Raw genomic sequence first — 18,984 nt, 5'->3', positions numbered from 1 at the left:
AGACTTAAGGTCATTTTTTTTTTTAATAGAGTCATTTCTTTTTTTAAATGTCTGTTGAAGAATGGGATATCACAGTAATTCCTAACCCAGGAGTCGGACAGCAGAGCAGGGATGCATTTTGACAAGAAAGTATCCCATCTATATATATATATATATATATATATATATATATATATATATATATATATGCCTTATCTTTCTCTTGCCTGCAGGCTCCGATTTGTGAATCTCTTATCTATCTGAGATCTCTGATCTGCCTTAACCTCTCTGTACCATGCAGGGACTTTGGGCAGTTTGTACAATGCCGCGGGATTTCTGTGACACTATTGTGCCAAATGACAACCCAGCACAAAAGGGCGTTGAGAGCAATGCCGCGTTGGTCATAATCGATGAAAGCCAGCGGTATAGGATCTCTTTATATTTGCGAATGTGATTATCATGCAAGAGTTCAAGAGAAGGCACCACTCAAACTGAATGATTTAGCAGTGAATGATTCAGATAGTCATTGAGACCAGTGAAATTGGTAAATTCGCCTACGAAAGTTTAGAAATGCATAATAAATGGGAAGCTCCTTAATTTGCCCAACGGCCCTACCTGCAAAACGTATAGGCTGCATTAATGAGAATAAGCTTGGTTGATTGCTTTGCTTTTTGCTACAGAAGCTGGCAGCAAAATTAGTTATTCAAAGACTTCAGTTACAACATTCTAAAGGCCACGTTCCAAGGAAATGGCTCTCGCTAGTGACGCATTCTCAACGATCTCTGCCCATACAAGCCACGCCTCAGCACTACAATACCAATGCACGGCGCAATTTCATTGGCCGATGTCGCGATGTACGTATAGAGAACACTAATCATTGCTCTGTTGACTTTTAATATTATGCATAACCTCACGTGACATTGCTAATTGCCCGACGTTTACATTGCCCTTTGCTTTAAGTGTACATTCTGAGAATTGTATAACTGCATTACCTCATTTCTCACCCCTACACGGCTTCGATTGGCATCAAATTATGATGGCACTTGCGTAAGAATGTTGAGAAATGTTAATCAATGGAGATCAAAGAGAATGTGGAATGGTCAACTGTAATTACTAATCGACATTAATGGTTCCTCTGATTCAATCCTTTGATTATGAGGAGAGATGAGGTTGATTGAATCTTCAATTGATCTGATAGGTAGGAGGAATCCTAAAGAAAAAAAAAAGTGTTTTTCGCTCTCATGAATAAAGATTAACTCGGACACCAAGGTGTGCAGAGTAACACACACTATAAAATTTATAACTACTGGAAACATTTAAATTTCTATAAAGAATTTAGGTTTTCACTCAAAAGCAATTTGCTTTGATATAACAAGTGGACAAACTTATGTTGCAATATTACCATTAGGTTATGGTGAAGACAATTATCTTATGACGTAAAACGTTGAAGCATATACGAGTCACGTGGAACGGAAGCAAGCCACCAGCGAGAAACAAGAGGACTGCGGAGACCGCGTTTTAATTCTCTAAAAGGACAACTCTGGACCAGTTAGAAGTTTCTCTGAATAGAAAGATTAACATTTCGTATGCACAACAGTGAAAATTTACTGAACCGACAAAAGATCTGGAAGGTAGTACTTCTGCTTTTGGGGAGTAGACAGCGAGGGTTTTTTCCTTCTTTCTCTCCCCCTTTTTGTCAATATCACTAGTTGATGGGGGTGCATAAACGTATGAAAATGTCACATGAGTTTATAACTAATTCAGTCATCAAAACACATCTGAAGAATCAACAGTGAAGCACAGAAATGAAACCATTGTGACAGGATTTTTACCTTGCAGCTTTAGTGAAGCTCGAAGGACCAGAATAAGATGAATGTGATGGCGAATCTCATGATTATGGAGGGAGTATTGAAGGTTTGCCGATGAGAGTGAGGTTTTCTTTTTGATAAGATTGGACAATGCTCATCTCAAGATGTCAAACGCTGTTTGCTGGCGTCATTCACCAAGAGACAACGATATGACAGGTTGACAAGATGACACGCCTTTCAAATCAATTGTGGTCATGCTTCAGAATAGCCAGGATGAGGGTAAGCTCTTTTTAAGATCATCGCACACCACACGACTTTGTCACGATTTACCTGACGTACGACATTAAGACCGGAAGTGTAACGTCACCAGCATTGCCAGTTTCCAGTGATATCGGGTCTTAGTGCCAGTCGTAGAGATTTGACATGTCGTATTGTCGTGCGACCGGTCTGATTGTATCGTGCGCGGCGGGGATAGTATTAAAATCATAAGCCATCAGTCGTGCTGACATGATCACGTGCATACATTATGCTCTTGTTCAGCTAATTCCAGTGTATTATGAGCATCATTGAGCAATACCGTGTCATACAGTAGAACATCATAAGGATGGTTATACCCTGATTGTCATTTTGGTGTCAGGGTGATAATACTATGTGTAACAGCCGGCATCGGTGTCAGTTCCTTATTCCGTAAGTTCGTTAATACGAAAATGAAATAAGGTCTGTTCGTCTAAGTAACAAGAGGTGGTGATTTTGTTTTGTTTCTGTTTGGAATCTGCAAACCATTTCCTTTTCTTAAGTTACATGCGAATTTTCAAACATCGCCGCACACTATACGACTCACGACTATACGGCTGACAGACTTTGGATCCGAAATAAATCTTAATAGCTTCAGAATAAACACCGCTTGTTTATTTCAGATCCAAAGTCTGTCAGTCGTATAGTCGTGAGTCGTATAGCGTGCGGCGGGCTTAAGACGATAGGAGGAGGGGGAAACAAAATTCAGACATCATTTAATCATAGCACGTTGTAGGCCTATTTAATTGAAGAAGGAAAATCGAGCAATATAACCAAAGCATATAATGTCTCGGTGTGTTTCGCCACTTCATGAGTCATGTCTTCACAAACAAGAATATGAATGTTTATGTGATTTTTTGCTTAAAAGAAACCAAGCAGGGAATCCATTTTTTTCTTTTGTCGGGTATGTTATTCCCATAACTTTCCATGTTTCTAAGCAGAGTTTCCCTTGGTATATGCTCAACATTTCGTTCTCACAAAATGCTCAAGTTCTGATAGGCCTATATCATGAAGGCCTACTTGCATGGCGTACAATTTGTAAGCAACGTGAAACCCACACAACAGTCATAGTAACTATGTGTCGAAATGACCGCAAAAGGTGCAGGCTACAGATGAATGGCTATTAAATGGATCCCTTTTCTAATCACCAGCTAATAGGCAAGCCAAGTGAAGTATCGTGTAAAAAAAAAATAATAATAAAAAGAGGGGAAATGGTTTTAGCGAGCCCAATCATCCGGCTACATCAATGACGCATTTGGAACTGGGTAAACAGAGGATAAAACACCAGAGAGATCAATATATCATGTTGCCATGGTGGCAGGAATACAGCAAAATAGACCAATCAGCGCCGAGGTCAACGCCAAAGCGTACTCCCCAAACACCATGGTTAATCACTGGGGAATTGGTAAGAGATTTTCGATTGCGGCCCAGTTAGAGGTGACTGTGTGATTTCATATTTGATTCAGGAGAAGAATGGAAATAAGGATCACTTTCAGAGCAATGAGGGCATTTAATATCGACGACTCACATTCAAAATCTAAATCCTAGCTGCCCTTTCATTTGGTACCTAACTCGGATTCTTTTCACCTTCATTCTGTTCGAAATTGCAGCTTATATTGTGTTAGAGAGGTGTAGTACTTGCCACGATTACGTATAAAGCCCGGCCGATGTAACGAAAGGTTGTACTTCAGTTATGTACATGTATTGCTATGTCATGACACTTACAATGGAATGAACTGGTGTTTACAAAAGGATGCCGACTCGGAAACATTGTTCCGATATGACATGAATGAAGAAAAGCCAGTACGGATTGTTTTGACGCGTGGTAAATACAGACGACATCAGGATGCCTTCACGGATGATCCATGTTGCCGAGGCGATGGAGGAATCGGTGCCGAGGATGACATACTTGGATAGGGATTTGGAGAAGGGCGTGGTGGCAACGGCTTTAAAGCAGGCCGGACCTCTTCCAATCAAAACCTTCCCGCGCTACAGAGACCGGGTAACGTGGCTCGCCGTACTATCCAAAGGGCTACCAGACACCGTTAGCGTCTCGGGCTTGAAATACCTGTTCAACGGTCATGAAATTAAGAGCAGAAGGTGAGGATAGTGGCATCATCCAAGTTTACCTTTGGTGAAACGAAACAAACTCTTCCAGTATAAAAATCAGTACATCTCAAATTCCTGATTTTCGTTAACTGCGGTGTATAATTACATACCTTGACTTGTTTTAAATGTACAAGTCGTGTGAAAACGAAATTATAATGAATTCATGTTGTCTTTGTTGATTGTGTGTCCTTTCAATGAAACCTTTCTGAAGCTGTATTCACCAATCGCATTTTGTTATGACAAAGGACACAAAAAAGATGCTTCTCGATCATCAGAAAGAAAGTGGTATTCTAAAAAAAATGCTAAAATAGGATAGAGATACACATGGAATGAAATTAACAGCTGACATGTAATGAGACTTGCAGGTTGCCGTACATAGCATAGGACCTAATTCATTATGTACTAAATCTTTATTTGGCACTAGCATTGACCAGGCGTTTTCCTTTACGTTATGAAATAGATGAAAGACGTTTGGTATTAGGTATTATCATTAACATCGGGCTAACAATGTACAACAAAAACAACAACATGTGAGTGTTTGAATACCGTTAATTCATAATGTTTTTGTTCAATGTTACGGAAGAATCTCAACACCTAATTGCATAGTGTTTTACGCTTTCTGCACTTGACTTGTGACCAATAATATATATCTCCCACTCCCTCCCCCCGACCGAAAAAAAAAAAAAAACGTAATCACACGCACACACTACGGTCGTTCTTTCTCGCTACCTTCTTGCATCATAACTGCTTTTACATTGTCAATGACATACCAAACAATAAAAAAATACCCTTTGACTAGAACTTAGGCATTATATTACCACAGACTTTTCTTTTCAAATTAAAAGACTACTGTGTCATTTCACGTCTATTGAATCTCATGTTTTAGCGTAGCAGCGATATATTCTTACTCGGAGCAAAAAGTAGAAATTATGTGCATTGAGATGACATTTCATCCAAGTTAATCAAATCAAATCAAATCAAGTCAAATCGAATCAAATCAAATCGCTGTATTTTTCTGTCGTACTAGAATGGTGTGGCTGGTTGTTCTGCTGACTGCCATGGGGGTTATGGGGTATCAGATCTTCGACAGGTGTCGCTACTACTCCGGGCACCCGAAGAGTGTAGACGTGGAGATTAACTACGTCACTGAGCTCACGTTTCCAACAGTCGCACTTTGCAATTACAATAATTTCAGGTAGGAAAGTTTGTCCAGAGGTATGTATTATAACAGTGATGTAAAAAAAAAAAAATCGCATGAAACGCTCGTAATTTTGTTAATATTATTATTGTCATTATTATCTTTATTTCTGTTGTAATTGATAATAATATTAATGTTAATATTGATATTGATATTAATTGCTACGTATTGGTATTGGTAGTAGTATTATTTAGAAGACGACGAAGGATAATCTTCTTTCTGAAAAGAGATTGGATATGTTCATACCAATTTGCACGATCAATTTGCTCATGCGCCTTCTCTAAAGTTTGTCCGGGAATTCGTAAATATGTAGCTTTTTACTAATCAGTTTTACGAGGTAATATTCTCAGATTCCATTTGCAATGGGCATCGTTCCTTATCTTTTGATTGTATAATCTCGTGATAATCATTTACTTGGATGGAGAAATGATGAATCATTTCGAATTTGTGAGCCTTGAGATACCATGGAGGGGCTCTATTCTGATCCAGCCAGGATTCAAAAGAAGTCGAATTATCTTATGATACCATAATCAATTTCGAAAATAAAATTCTGTTACAGTCTACTCCAAACGTTGAAAGAAATGACATAATGTGGGATATAATGGTATCTCGGACATTTTTATTAAAATCAATGTTCGCGTTTGTTTGAGTTTGGATTCCAAGGCTCTTTTCTAATGAATCGACATGTATGGTATGAAACTGCACACCGTTTCACCTTTGCACACATCCACTATGATTATTATTTTGAAGGTCACCTTTTTAAGGTGATTGCAACTCGGATATTGGCTTATGTTCTCTTTGAATTCTTTGCTAGGTGACTCCATTTAATATAATAGGTATACTGCCTTTATGCACTCTACTTTTCATTCGTGAATATCAATCGCAATATTTTCAGTTGTTGTCTATCTTCGCACGGCCTTGTGGACAATTAAAGATATGGACACTTTTCTATCCCTGTTTCAACAAAGGAATTATTAAGGCAAAATCAGTTTCAAATTGATATTTTGTACGCGACATCAAAGTGGTGAACAAACCTCTATTGGATTGATTGCAGTGAGTCAATAGAAATAGAAGTTGACATCCAATGAATATTTGACACGCTTAAAGCTGTTTCTTTTCGGGAACACAATCATCGGTACCACTACATGCTGTAGAGTAGTACCAGTGTGCATTATTGATCTTGTGGATATTTAACATCATGTCCAATGGAAACTGAAATCGAATCTACACTGTATTCTTAAATTGATTTCGAAGAAATGAATTTAAGTCTTTTTTTTGTTGTTTTCTTTTCTTTTCCTGTTACAATAATATCTGCATGTCATACTAACTTCGAGAAATATATAGATATTCTCATGTATACCATAAGAGGGCACAATGTACTTACAAAAGCCATAATCCCTAGATCCATTTTACCGCCTTCTATCTACGCTCAACCGCTCTCCTGCATTTCACCTGCATGAACACCGCATGAACCGCCTCCAAACCTTCACACCCTCACCGAACCTTCTTCGCAAAGTATACTCCCGAACAACGCCGCACCAGCACCACTGATCTCCTCCGTAACCACTTCCAACACCCCGCACCGGAGCCGCATCCACACCTCCACTTCCACCCGTATCCCAGATTCCAACACCTTTTCATCCCGTCGCTTTCCCTGACTCTACCTTTACTCTCCCTTTCTGTGGTCAGGAAATCTGTAGTGGAAAAGAATCCGGATATGGCAGACTTTCTGCAAGATCTCTATGTCAGGTCCTCAGTTGAAGGGTTCAACGCCTCGAAGTACTATTCTCCTTTGGGCCATATTAACTCCACTGAGTTCTTTATCGAGGCTGCCCATTCAATTTCGACATCCTTTATTTAGTAAGTGCATGAGAAAGGTGGGAACAATTACCATTTCACTGTATATTGTTTTTATTATCTCTTTTCGCATCATCATCGCAGGAGGACTGAATTAGAGGATCATGTCGACTTTTTGTCTCTCCTGATGGAAACGTACAATGCAAACTATGGATTTAATCGCGTGAATTATACAAAGTACCTGAGCACTCTTGGCAACGTAAACTCTTCCGAATTATACTACAATCTATCCCATAAAATAGAAGACTCATTTGTATAGTAAGTCCTTGTTCTACATTATCGTACCCTCTTAACACTTGCAGCGGTTTACATATCGGGATAGCTTAACTTTTTGAATCACTTTATAGGATATTGCACATTCAAAATTTTAAAGTGCTCGGTGGATCCCATTATTAAGTTGCTTACTGACTGCGTATTAATTTGGTGTGGCTGTGATACGAATTCAGAGAAGACTTCTGTTAATTCTTTTTCTTTTCTCATATATCGCATCATGCTATTTGTAGGCTGCCAAACATTTTGCTTCTAATTTGTCGAAATGAAACAACGTAGACATGGCAGTAATCGTAAAAACGTTGTGTTTTCAAGAAAAATATAAATGTGTTGTAATATTTTATAATAAAATGATGAACGTACACGAACTTACATGTTATGTGGGCATTAATAGCAGAAAAGTGTAAAATATTTGATTGAAAATTATACTTTACTGACGCAGATTTCATTTTTACTACCCGATTACATTTCCGTTTACAATATAAGCATGATAAGTTTTTAGAAATTTTGATGTCATGCTTACGCGGTGTAATGTTCGCCGAAATGATGTAAATGTTAAGCGAAATAAAAAAGAAAGAAAAGAAAACACCATAACCTATGAAAATAATTGATCAGAATGAATTCGGCTAACCTTTTATTGATCTTGATTTACAGTGGATTCTGGGGAACAGAACTTCTTACCCCAAGAAATTTTTCCTTCGACATCTTCGATTTTGGAGTCTGCTTCACGTTTAACACTGGCACAAACGGCGTTGAACCCTTAAAGATTGACACATCAGGTATGAATTTAAAGAGTAACTATGACTATCCTGGTATAATCTTCAGCTAACACGCCATTTTTTGTTCATAGTTTGTAAAACTTGATTTTCAGCAGATGTTTCGAAATATGCCTGGCTCTGATTGTGATAATAAATTAAGTTGGATTCTTCTTCACGCGAAATGGCTTCGATCACTCCATAACTTATTAATATGTTTAAATCTATTCAGTTCAATTAAATTCCACATTAGTATTCCCACTTTTCAGGCATAAGATGACACAGAAAATAAAGGGTAATGAATAATTTATGGCGGTGCAGTCACAAACGAGTAAAAAGGATATATATATATATATATATATATATATATATATATATATATATAACAAATATTAACAAAAGATACATTTTTAACAAACTTTCTTGAACTCTTGGGAGCTGAACTATGATCAGTTTGATGCAGATGATGAATTTCTATTTATGCATGTGGAATGCTACCAAATGATATGAGATGGAGCTAGACTCCCTCTTTTTTTTGCAAGTGAACTCTTCATAATGTAGATAAAGTGAATGAGACATCAATACAAAGAGGGAACTCCACTACATTTCTTTTTCTTTTCTTTTTTTCGTGAAAAAGCGCACACTCCCTCGACTTGTTATGCTAAAGGTGATACTATTCCCTCTGCTTTCTGGAGGCGGCATGTCAAGTGGTCTTTCATTTTATACTGGAAACGTGAAAAAAAAACGTTGATTCTCATGTTTTATTATCTTTATTATCATTGTCCTGTCGGAATTTTACGAACTGTTATGTTCTTCTCATCTAGCGTACGGCAGCCCCGAAGCTCAAGAATTCATTACTTTTGATCGTCCGCTTTTCCTCACTTTTTACCGATATGTTCTACGAGCATTAGCGCATTTGCTCAGCAGTATATTATTATGAATTATGTTTGTGTTTTATTCTTCCGTAGGATTGTCAGTTTAATTGAATTTAAAACCAAATGGATTCAGTCTGAAGTGCATGACATTCAATCTATCATACTGGGGGGGGGGGGGGAGAACAGATGATAAGGAACCTGCTGGAAAAAAGAAAGAAAGAAAGAAATGATAATTTTCTTGTATTGAGTGAATTCCTCAGAGAGATAGAGAGAGTACTGAAATATAAAGCCAAGATGACACCTTTCATTCTCTTTATACACGTATCTCTTTATCTAATGGGTTGCAGAAACGAAGCAAGAGATTTTTCGATGTCAGTCTTATACCCATTTTGTATTTTCTATACTATAAGAGCAATCGATATACAGGCCAGAGTTGAACTTGTAACTCAATCTTACACTCTGAAAGAATGAAATGGTAAATTAACAGCTTACACGTTGTCACTTCTGTAACCTTTTTGCAAATGTTAAGTGTAGCACTCAAAGTATTAGATTTACCATTTCAGAAATGTAGTCCAATATTTTGAGTGCTAAATCTATAATTTCGAGTATTAAAATTTAAATTTAACAAAAGGTTGGAGACAACATTTAAAACGTTGATTTACTATTTTATTTTTTAGAGTGTATGGATGTACTGATTCACAATTACCGGTAAATTTTGGGTACGTATAGAAAGGCATCAGCAGCAAGTCTTCTGTTTCATTGCCAATGGAATGGTATGCTGGTCTGAGTAGAAAGATGGTTTTTGCTTTAACTGGATAGCTTTCAAATTCCAATCATCAAATTATCCTGACTCTATGTATTCGTTGGCTCTTTTATCACTATTTCTGCCACTGCAAATACTTGCATCGCACTGACTTGCCACAATTTATAGTGGATACAGGTTCTGGATGGTAATGGGATATCTCCACACTGGCGACCTTTGGGATTAATCACGTTGATGCCTGTGTAAACACATTGCAGGTTGATCCAGTCATGAACCATGGTCCATGATCCAATGAAGCGACTGAAAGCGCCATCAAGTCGAGTTTTTTTTTCCCCCAAATGCAAACATGATGATGTGCACATCACAGCATAAATATTAATATAATCATAGCGCCAATCATGCAATATCAGTACCATGTCGATACTTGCATCTCTGTTATATACAAGGAACAAAACTATCATTTCTTTCGTTATAATTATTGATTCTTGCATTGATCTATGTCTTGTATTAATTTGACCCTAAGCCAGAACCCAAATAGTATCATGACTGGATGTAAAGGCGGCCATGATGATAAACATTAATGTCAGTTTCATTAAAGTATAATGTCGGCATTGGGGAATTAGTTTTAGAAACTAAACAGAGTCTTAGTACTTTAAACCAAAACATCGATTGTAGGTAACTGTCCTCACCTCCGTATTATAAGAGCGATATCAACACTCAATAAATGCGTCATTGTATCCTTGATGCTAATTGGTTAAGGAAGATAAATACACGGCGCCAGAATGCCGGCTCCATTAACTTCATCTGCTGCTCATGCGAATTTAATGAAACTCGATCATCGGTTCGCTTTTATTATGTACGCCTTACGTGTCGAGGAAAGAACTGATGAACGATGTTCAATAATCTTCAAAATGTATCTGACAGACGTTATTCAGGACATCGCTCGATGCGTGTGCAATCGACTGGTAACATCAGTTATCGGTCAATAATACCTTTAAAGATGTTTATGAATTAATCGTATTGCCTCTATAGGTTGTAATTAGCTGTCACAAAAACTTTACTTTAAATGTTTGTTTGCTGTTGTTGCTGCTGTTGCTAGTCAAGTTAGATAAACTTCATACAAATATGATTGATGCCTTCACATAATATACCAAACTTTGACTATAACGATCAATTTTATTGTTTTGGTCGTAAAATATCTAGTTCGGGCAAGCAGCAGACATTATTAAAATACTCAAATTATTCAATAATGTCATTGTTCAGAGTTTCAAGCACCGTCGTCATACTGACAGCTCTGATGATAATATCAAATACTTGGTACGGTTGTACCAAGATACCTATTGATATCTGTATGTTTGATACAGATACCAATAGTAAGATACATATTGGTATCTGTATGTTTGTTAAACGTATAATTACATTGTATGTAGTATTGCCGTTATCATTGTTATAAACATGAATTATATTATGTAGGTCTACAATGTTGTTTCTCATCACCATACTGGTATCAGTTCCGTTTTCGCACTTTATTATTGTTTTCGTTGTGTCTGACTCATCTGTTACTAATGCTGCACTTTATAAGTACACATGTCCTTTGTTATCATGACTTTTTCACGGGAGAATTTAAGAGTCTGTCATTTTTATATCTTTTTTAATAGACTCTATCATTAATTTTTATCAGACAACACACGTCAGGGTGGCATTTATGCTGAATACAACCGCCTCACGAATACAACTGAATTTAGTGCATTTAAACAACAGTTTAAGAATGGGCACAAACCTCCTTTGTTATATGACATTCTACAATCCGCACAGGAAAGACATACGGTCTAGGTTTGATTCTGGACGCACAACAGTGGGACTATTACTACTCTAGCGACTTCCATCGCGTGTCCAGCGGGTTCCAAGTGATGGTCTATGACAGGAACGAAGTGCCTTTGGTTTCAGAGCTCGGATTTGCCGTGGGACCCGGCACGGAAAATCTAGTCGGTCTGGAAATAAGAGAGGTGATTGCTTGAATTGAAATGCAATACTGTGGTGTGTGAGAGATGGTTTATATTTTATTCACCTTCATTATGGCCACCATTGTAGTCATTGTTCGCATAATTGATGGCACTTCTTGAGATTTTATCCTTTCTTGTGAGGTGAACCAGAGTGTCATTATACGTTATATTATCAGTGAATTATTTCAGATTTGACCTGTTTTTATATTAGTTGTAGAACGTGAACTCATGTAACAAATTCTGTTCTCTTTAGACTCTGTTTGTCAAAACAATTATGATTATGTATATCATTTAATTGTATTTGTATTCATAATGGGGGTTTTCCTAAAAAAAAATAGTAATCAAAGTTTTCATCGTACAACACACAAAATTATGTGTGTTTGCATGTGGGTGTGGGGTTTGTGGTGGGTGTACAAACGGGAAAGGGAACATCGTACTGTTTATACATAGACAAAGTTAGAACACCCCAGAAAATCTTAAAAACGATATTTTCATCATTATTTCTGGTTTGACTCCAATTCACACACATACAATGAAAGCACTAATGCCTTTATTTCACCATTCGTGTAATCAAGACCAAACTTTTAGAATGAACAAATTAGGAATTAAACAAAATACTTGGTATCTAAAAAAAAAACCGCACACACAAACAAACTACCACATGATGGTCCTTATACAGGTGAACAACTTACCACCTCCGCACGGAGTGTGTGGCAGCAAGCCGCTAAAGTATTACTCCCACTACACGTCTAACGGCTGTAGGGAAGAATGTCAGACGGACTTTGTCGTGAGGGAGTGTGGCTGCAGAGAGCCACATATGCCAGGTGAGATGTTACCTTTGGGGACGGAGGAGACTCCAGTGTTAAGATGGAATAGAGTAACATGTTATGTATCCAATATGTTTACTGGACTTCTACCCTTCTTACTTTCTTATGACAGACATTGTTTTTATTATTTTCTTCTCTCAGCTGTCATGATCCATTTCATTGATTTTTGTTTATGTTTACTTTTTTATCTTAACGTAATGGGATCCATCTCCTATTTGTGCATGAAGCAGTGGTACAGTGTTGTATGATATAACTTGTATGCCGATAAATCTAATGTAAATCAATATGTATATCAATATATATATATATCTATCTATATACAATATGTATGTGAGCTTTCGACCAAAAGGTGCTAAATCTATTGATAGATGTTGGATTTAGAGCCTTTTGGAAGCATGCTCTTCATATTTGTACATGCATAGGACCTATGCATATATACGTGTGTGTGTGTGTGTGTGTGTGTGTGTTTGTTTGTTGGAGTGGGTGCGCACGCGCTAATAGATTTTGTCTGTTACTAGTATACTTTTATACATTAATAGGGCTTATACTGACCAGTGCATATTTGCTTTTATTTCAGGCCACGCTGATGTGTGCAATCCTGTGGATCTTTACACATGTGCATCAACAGCTAGAGGTAAAGATGCTATAAAGTGATAGCAAAAAATGTCTATAATAATAGTAATAACCCCATATTAAAACTCAGTAGGAATCAATTTCAGACGTGTCGACATGAGTGAATGACGTCCTTCCTTCATAGACTATGTCACCGTAGAATTCCGATCAATCATGGTAACGTTGTCCTGATTATCATTATCATTATTATTTGGTAACCTTTAATTTCTGCGTGGCGCGCTGGATGACAACTGGCATTGAGATCCATCATCCCAAAGCTGTGTTTCTGAGTATTAAGATGATAATCACTGATTTATTGACGACCTAAGTTGCATTCGTCATTTTCAGATCAGCAGGCTCTGCTGGCAAATGAAATTGGACGAACGCAACACATCATGAAAGTCCATCAATATCGCATTAGCAAGTCCACTGACGAGGACTTGCTGTAGTAAAAATCCTTAATTTCCGGAAAGTGCCTCACTGGGCAATTAGGTTCCCCAGTATTTTCGACCTCGAATGGTTTTGACTGATTATCAACATTCACATTAGGTAATGGTAAAAGGGGTTATGCAGGGCTATAATAATCGCCGTCATTTCAAAGGGTAATTAAGTGGATTTTAAAGACTGATGTGAAGTTGTCCACCAGAGGGGAAAAACAGCAACAGCAACAACAACAACAACAACAGCAACAAACGTGTCTTCGCGAAATAAATCATTAGCAAATCGTAGGCAGATACGATAATCAGTTGATAATGGCGTCATTTTTGTTTTGTCACTTCATCATAAGAACGAGACTTTAAAACACAATGATATTTTGTTTTAATTGTTGTATTCTATGAATTATTTGTGTTTTTGGTCGATTGTTGTGTTTTTCCTCATTTTGTTTCTGTATTGTTTTTTTGTATGTGCGCCTATGTTTTTGCTTTTGCGCTGGGGACTATTATCATGTTGTTTCTTTAACTAGTGGGTAATGATTTTTCTTTGAAATTATTGACTTTGAACCGGTTCAGCTTGAATTACCATAGTGACAAATATCATCTCAATAAAATCTACAATGTATTCTCACAAACATAGAAACAAAAACAGCATGCCCTATTCAGCGCATGCGTAAAAGGAAAAGGCCAGTCTTGCTTTTGATTTTGATCATTCATGATTTATTCCTCCATACATATTTTTAATCAATGAGACATTCATTTTTTGAATTATCCATTCGTTCATTTGAGAGCGTTTCGATCACTAGAATACTGACAGCGTAATGAAACGATGGCATTAACCTCGTGTCAAACGTGTATTGAGGGATCATTGAGCAAAATTGAGCATTTCTGTCACGTGGATTATGGAAGACATAGGCATTTTAAGAAATAAAAGGTGATTTATGTAATTGACCATCGGCCCTCTCAATAATGATCGGTAACTGTTTAAAGAGACTGTGAGAGTGGTTGATTTGCCAATGAGATGAGGTTTGTTCGAGTACTTGTACTCTCTTGAGTACACGTATCATATTATGCCTTGTTTGCTCAGCTAATAGCCGAGAGCAAACCTAAACCAAAGAGAATGATTATGAACTAATTGCCGTTGATTAATCTATGTGTAAATAAATGGGTGAGGTGTACACATATTACCAATAGATCTAATCAAAGTGAATTCATAAGAAAAAAATACCGGTAGCTGAACTAATTATTAAGCTTAACTTTATTAAGCTCTCCCCCCCCCCCTTCTCTCCCTCTCTTTCTCTTCATGAATATATGCACATTTGTCTATCTGTGTGTAACTTTGTAACATCTCAAAGCATATGAATTCTAAAAATACAAATATTTTTGTTCACTCAGGGACACAACTTTCCCCCTTTTTTTGTCTAACTCGCAGCAAAGTTCATTTCCACCGAGTCGCACAACTGCGACTGCCCAGTTCCTTGTTACTCTCTCACGTACGAGCCTGTGCTATCTCAGGCGCATTTTCCATCGAGCTTTTGGGCGTCGAGCCTTTCGGAACTCTACCGCCAGTCCTTGAACATCACGGTGGATTCCACTTATTTCGGGTGAGTCCATCAGGTTGCGGTAAATACGTGGCGCCACATTGGAAGGACTGACGCAGTCATATGTGAGTGCGTTTGAGTGTGTGTGCCTGTATCTGCGAATTCTTCTGTTTCAATCTCATCCCGCTTAGTGTAAAGAAAGAACATTTGACTTTATATACGAAGTTGGGATATGTTGCTGTTGATTACATTAAATGGTAGACTCCACGGACGTTTACGCAATCTATTTAGAAGTGAAAAGACAAAAGAAGTTTCCATCCCTTTCAAAGAAGAGGTGAAGGAAATGTAACATTTTGCATTTCACGAAATTCTGCAGTACTTTCCATGCCTGACAATCAACGGTTTCTTGTACACGTGGACTTCTGAATATTGCTTTCGAATTATGTAGGTTGGTATGGATTCTATTTAATACATAGTTATGATTAATGATCAATGAAATATACCCGTGTAAAAGATGTATGGATGTGGTCATAACTAGTATATAAATGAATGTGGACATAAATTGAAGTATACATAAAGCTATGAATGAAAAGCGAATTATTCAAATGTGCCACGTTATAATCTGATACCCTCAAATAAAAAAAAAAAACAGAAAGAAAAGAAAACATAGACGTCAATGGATATGTGATAAACTGGAATGCTTCTTGTTTGTGCTCTCCTCTGGCAGAAATAACATGGTCTTCATCAATCTCTTCTTCAAGGAACTCAGCATCGAAAAGATTACCCAGCAAGAAGCCTATCCTTTCTTCAGCTTGCTCTGTAAGCCTCCTCGGTCGTTCATCTTCCTTGACCCACGCCCTAAAATTTCAGATTATAGAGGAGCCATCCTATCTCAAACCAGTACTTTGAATACAGTGTCATTGTGAGGACAATGTCAGCTTAAAACAAAGGCAGGTGCAAAGAATTCACGGACATAGCATATCACGGGAAAGATAACCACATCGGAGTGTATATTGATTTATCTATATCTATCTCTCTGTCACATGTCTGTATAAATCTATAATCTACAACATCACCTTCCATTCCCTCTGTCTTACACACTTCAATTTGGGGGAAAAACCTGCAATTGATTCGCTTTATAGATTATTGTGTTTGATCGAAGTCAAGATACTGACCATAAAAACCCCAGGCCGAATGTCACACAGTGACCCGCCATTTCATTACTGTCCATCTATATAAAAACCGCCTTTACTTGTTGATTTGATAACTGTCGCTATTGAAACAACTCTTTCTCATGATTCTTGTTAGGCGACATCGGAGGAGCCATGGGACTCTGGCTAGGGGGAAGCATTCTGACTGTCTTCGAAGTCTTTGACCTTTTCAGTCACTCGACATATTTCTACTATAATCGACTTGCAAGAAGGCGCCCCACAACTCTGTTGTCCAAATAGAGAGAGCCGAAACTTATATGAACTCAGTTTTCAAACGAAGAATCAACATGAGGATGGATTGACAATGAGACCAAGAAATAATGTTCCGTTAAGCGAGTTATCATTAAATAGTGATGCAAAGTGATGCATGTACCTTACGAAAGTAATGACATGTGTACGTACACTGTTTCATTGACGAGGTGATATCAACGGGGTCATCCAGCGAGTCATACAACCCACGAGTTCGACACTAGGAAAATAAGGCCCATTATGGTTCGACACTAGGTAAAAACAGCCCACGAGTTTGACAGTACAACACGGGGATTTTGATTAATGTGTCTCGTGGGCCTTCTTTACTTACTGTCGAACTCATGTGCTGTACGACTCGCAGGCTGTATCAAACTCGTGGGCTGTATAACTCATGGGCTGTATAACTCCTGGGCTGTATGATTCGTGGGCTGTATGACTCCTGGGCTGTATGATTCGTGGGTGTCGATCTCGTGACGTGCAGCTATATCAACTATGCTTGCCTGTCAGTCACCTGAGATTTCGTTTCCTACGATATCTTGCTAACTGACTCCAAGTAGGACATCGTAAGTGGCAGATCAGAACGTTTCTTATTTGTATTCTGTAGAAACTGAAGGGATGGTACAGTATTGGTGGAGATGAGAATTGGGCTTTTAACTTTTTGCGAGATACCAAGAAAACATTTATGAAATAGTACAGAGCATACCATTTTAAGAGGAATTCAAAGCCTTATTTGATGAAAATCGGGTTTGGAATGACTGAAACATCCAAAAACAAAGTAAAACAAAGCGATCGAAATAAAATGTGGGTCCACACTTTATTAGAATAGCTCTGTTTTGGATATGTCAGCCATTTCAAAACCAATCTTCATCAAATAAACGTTGAATTCCTCATGGAATTACATGCTCTTTCATATTTCATAAGAGGTTTCTCATTAACTCACCCAAAAATGTTAGAAACCTGAAATTAGGTCTCAACCAAAACTATATGATCCTTATAAGAAGTGTCTTTTTCGATAGAAATGATGTTCTCTAATCGTTAGATATTCTGTCATTATTCAGTTGACTGTTTAATCCCTGACATAGGTTTTCTTTTTTTTTAGGTTTATCAAAACTGTGTGTATAGTGAAACCGACACATGGTTCAATAACTTATATTGAAGCATTGGAAACAATCTTAATGATGTCAACATTTGCTAACATCTGTACAGTACTGGTTGAGGTGGGGATTCAGGTTTATAACATTCCTAAGTGAGATAATGAGAAACCTCTTATGAAATATAAAAGAGCATGTAATTCTAAGAAGGATTCAACGTTTATTTGATATAGATTGGTTTTCAAATAGCTGAGATATCCAAAAAGTGATAATAATAAAAGGCGACAGACGCCTTTTATTAGAATCTCTTTGTTTCACCTTGTTTTTGGATATCTCGGCCATTTCAAAACCGATTTTCATCAAATAAACTTTTGATAACCCTTAGAATTGCATGCTCTTTGACATCTCACAGAGTGGTTTCTGAATATCTCGCAAAACGTTAAAAGCTAAATCCTCACCTCAACCAGAACTGTACACACCCTTTAAAGTGATATTACACATTTTAGAAATTAAAACGAAAAAATAGGAAATTTTGCTACTGAAAAACATGATGATTCAATAACTTGTGTCATACACTCATGGCTTTCATGACAGTTAGAATGGACACTGTCCTTTGGAGTCATTAGTTTGTCCACAGACTGCCCACGGGGTCTTCCAGTCGCAAAAGGTGACAAAAATATAATCTGTCGATAGTGAAAATATAAGATACCATTTAACATGACTCTGAGGTTATGTAAGGTTGATCGAGCACTCATTATTTCAAAGTGCGATGAACTGATATATTTTATTCTTCTTTTTATTTTCTTGTTTAAGATTCACCTAAATGAACAAACTGAATCATTTGAGGTGTACATGGTATAGGCATAATATGCCTGGAATTCGAGTGATACGCTATCAATTACTGTCTTACAGCTTCTGATTTCATATACACAATCATCCAAATTTAGAAGGATCATTAAAGTTTGTATAAATCAAGTGAGGCAGTTATTTATCGAGATTATGAACATGGCTTTCAATGTCGAATTATTTTACGTACGCTAGAGGCACAAATCTAGTGGCACTGCGTAGTCTCAATAATAATTATTTTGTATAATTGCTTGTAAATAGA

General features: G+C 37.4%; 1 protein-coding gene across 1 annotated transcript; it reads left to right on the top strand.

The window, feature by feature from the left end:
- Positions 1-3,927: 3,927 nt before the first annotated feature.
- On the top strand, positions 3,928-16,776 carry LOC140235441 (acid-sensing ion channel 3-like). The gene is made up of 10 exons (XM_072315468.1): positions 3,928-4,181; positions 5,218-5,385; positions 7,330-7,503; positions 8,170-8,294; positions 11,724-11,914; positions 12,591-12,735; positions 13,316-13,372; positions 15,217-15,388; positions 16,053-16,144; positions 16,634-16,776. The coding sequence occupies exons 1-10, from the start codon at positions 3,928-3,930 to the stop codon at positions 16,774-16,776; spliced, it is 1,521 nt and encodes a 506-aa protein (XP_072171569.1).
- The last annotated feature ends 2,208 nt before the right edge of the window (positions 16,777-18,984 follow it).

The sequence above is a fragment of the Diadema setosum genome, chromosome 11 (genome assembly GCF_964275005.1).
Source record: "Diadema setosum chromosome 11, eeDiaSeto1, whole genome shotgun sequence".
Classification (NCBI taxonomy): Eukaryota; Metazoa; Echinodermata; class Echinoidea; order Diadematoida; family Diadematidae; genus Diadema; species Diadema setosum.
The sequence above is the reverse complement of the archived record's forward strand: the minus strand, read 5'-3'. Positions and strand labels throughout refer to the sequence as shown.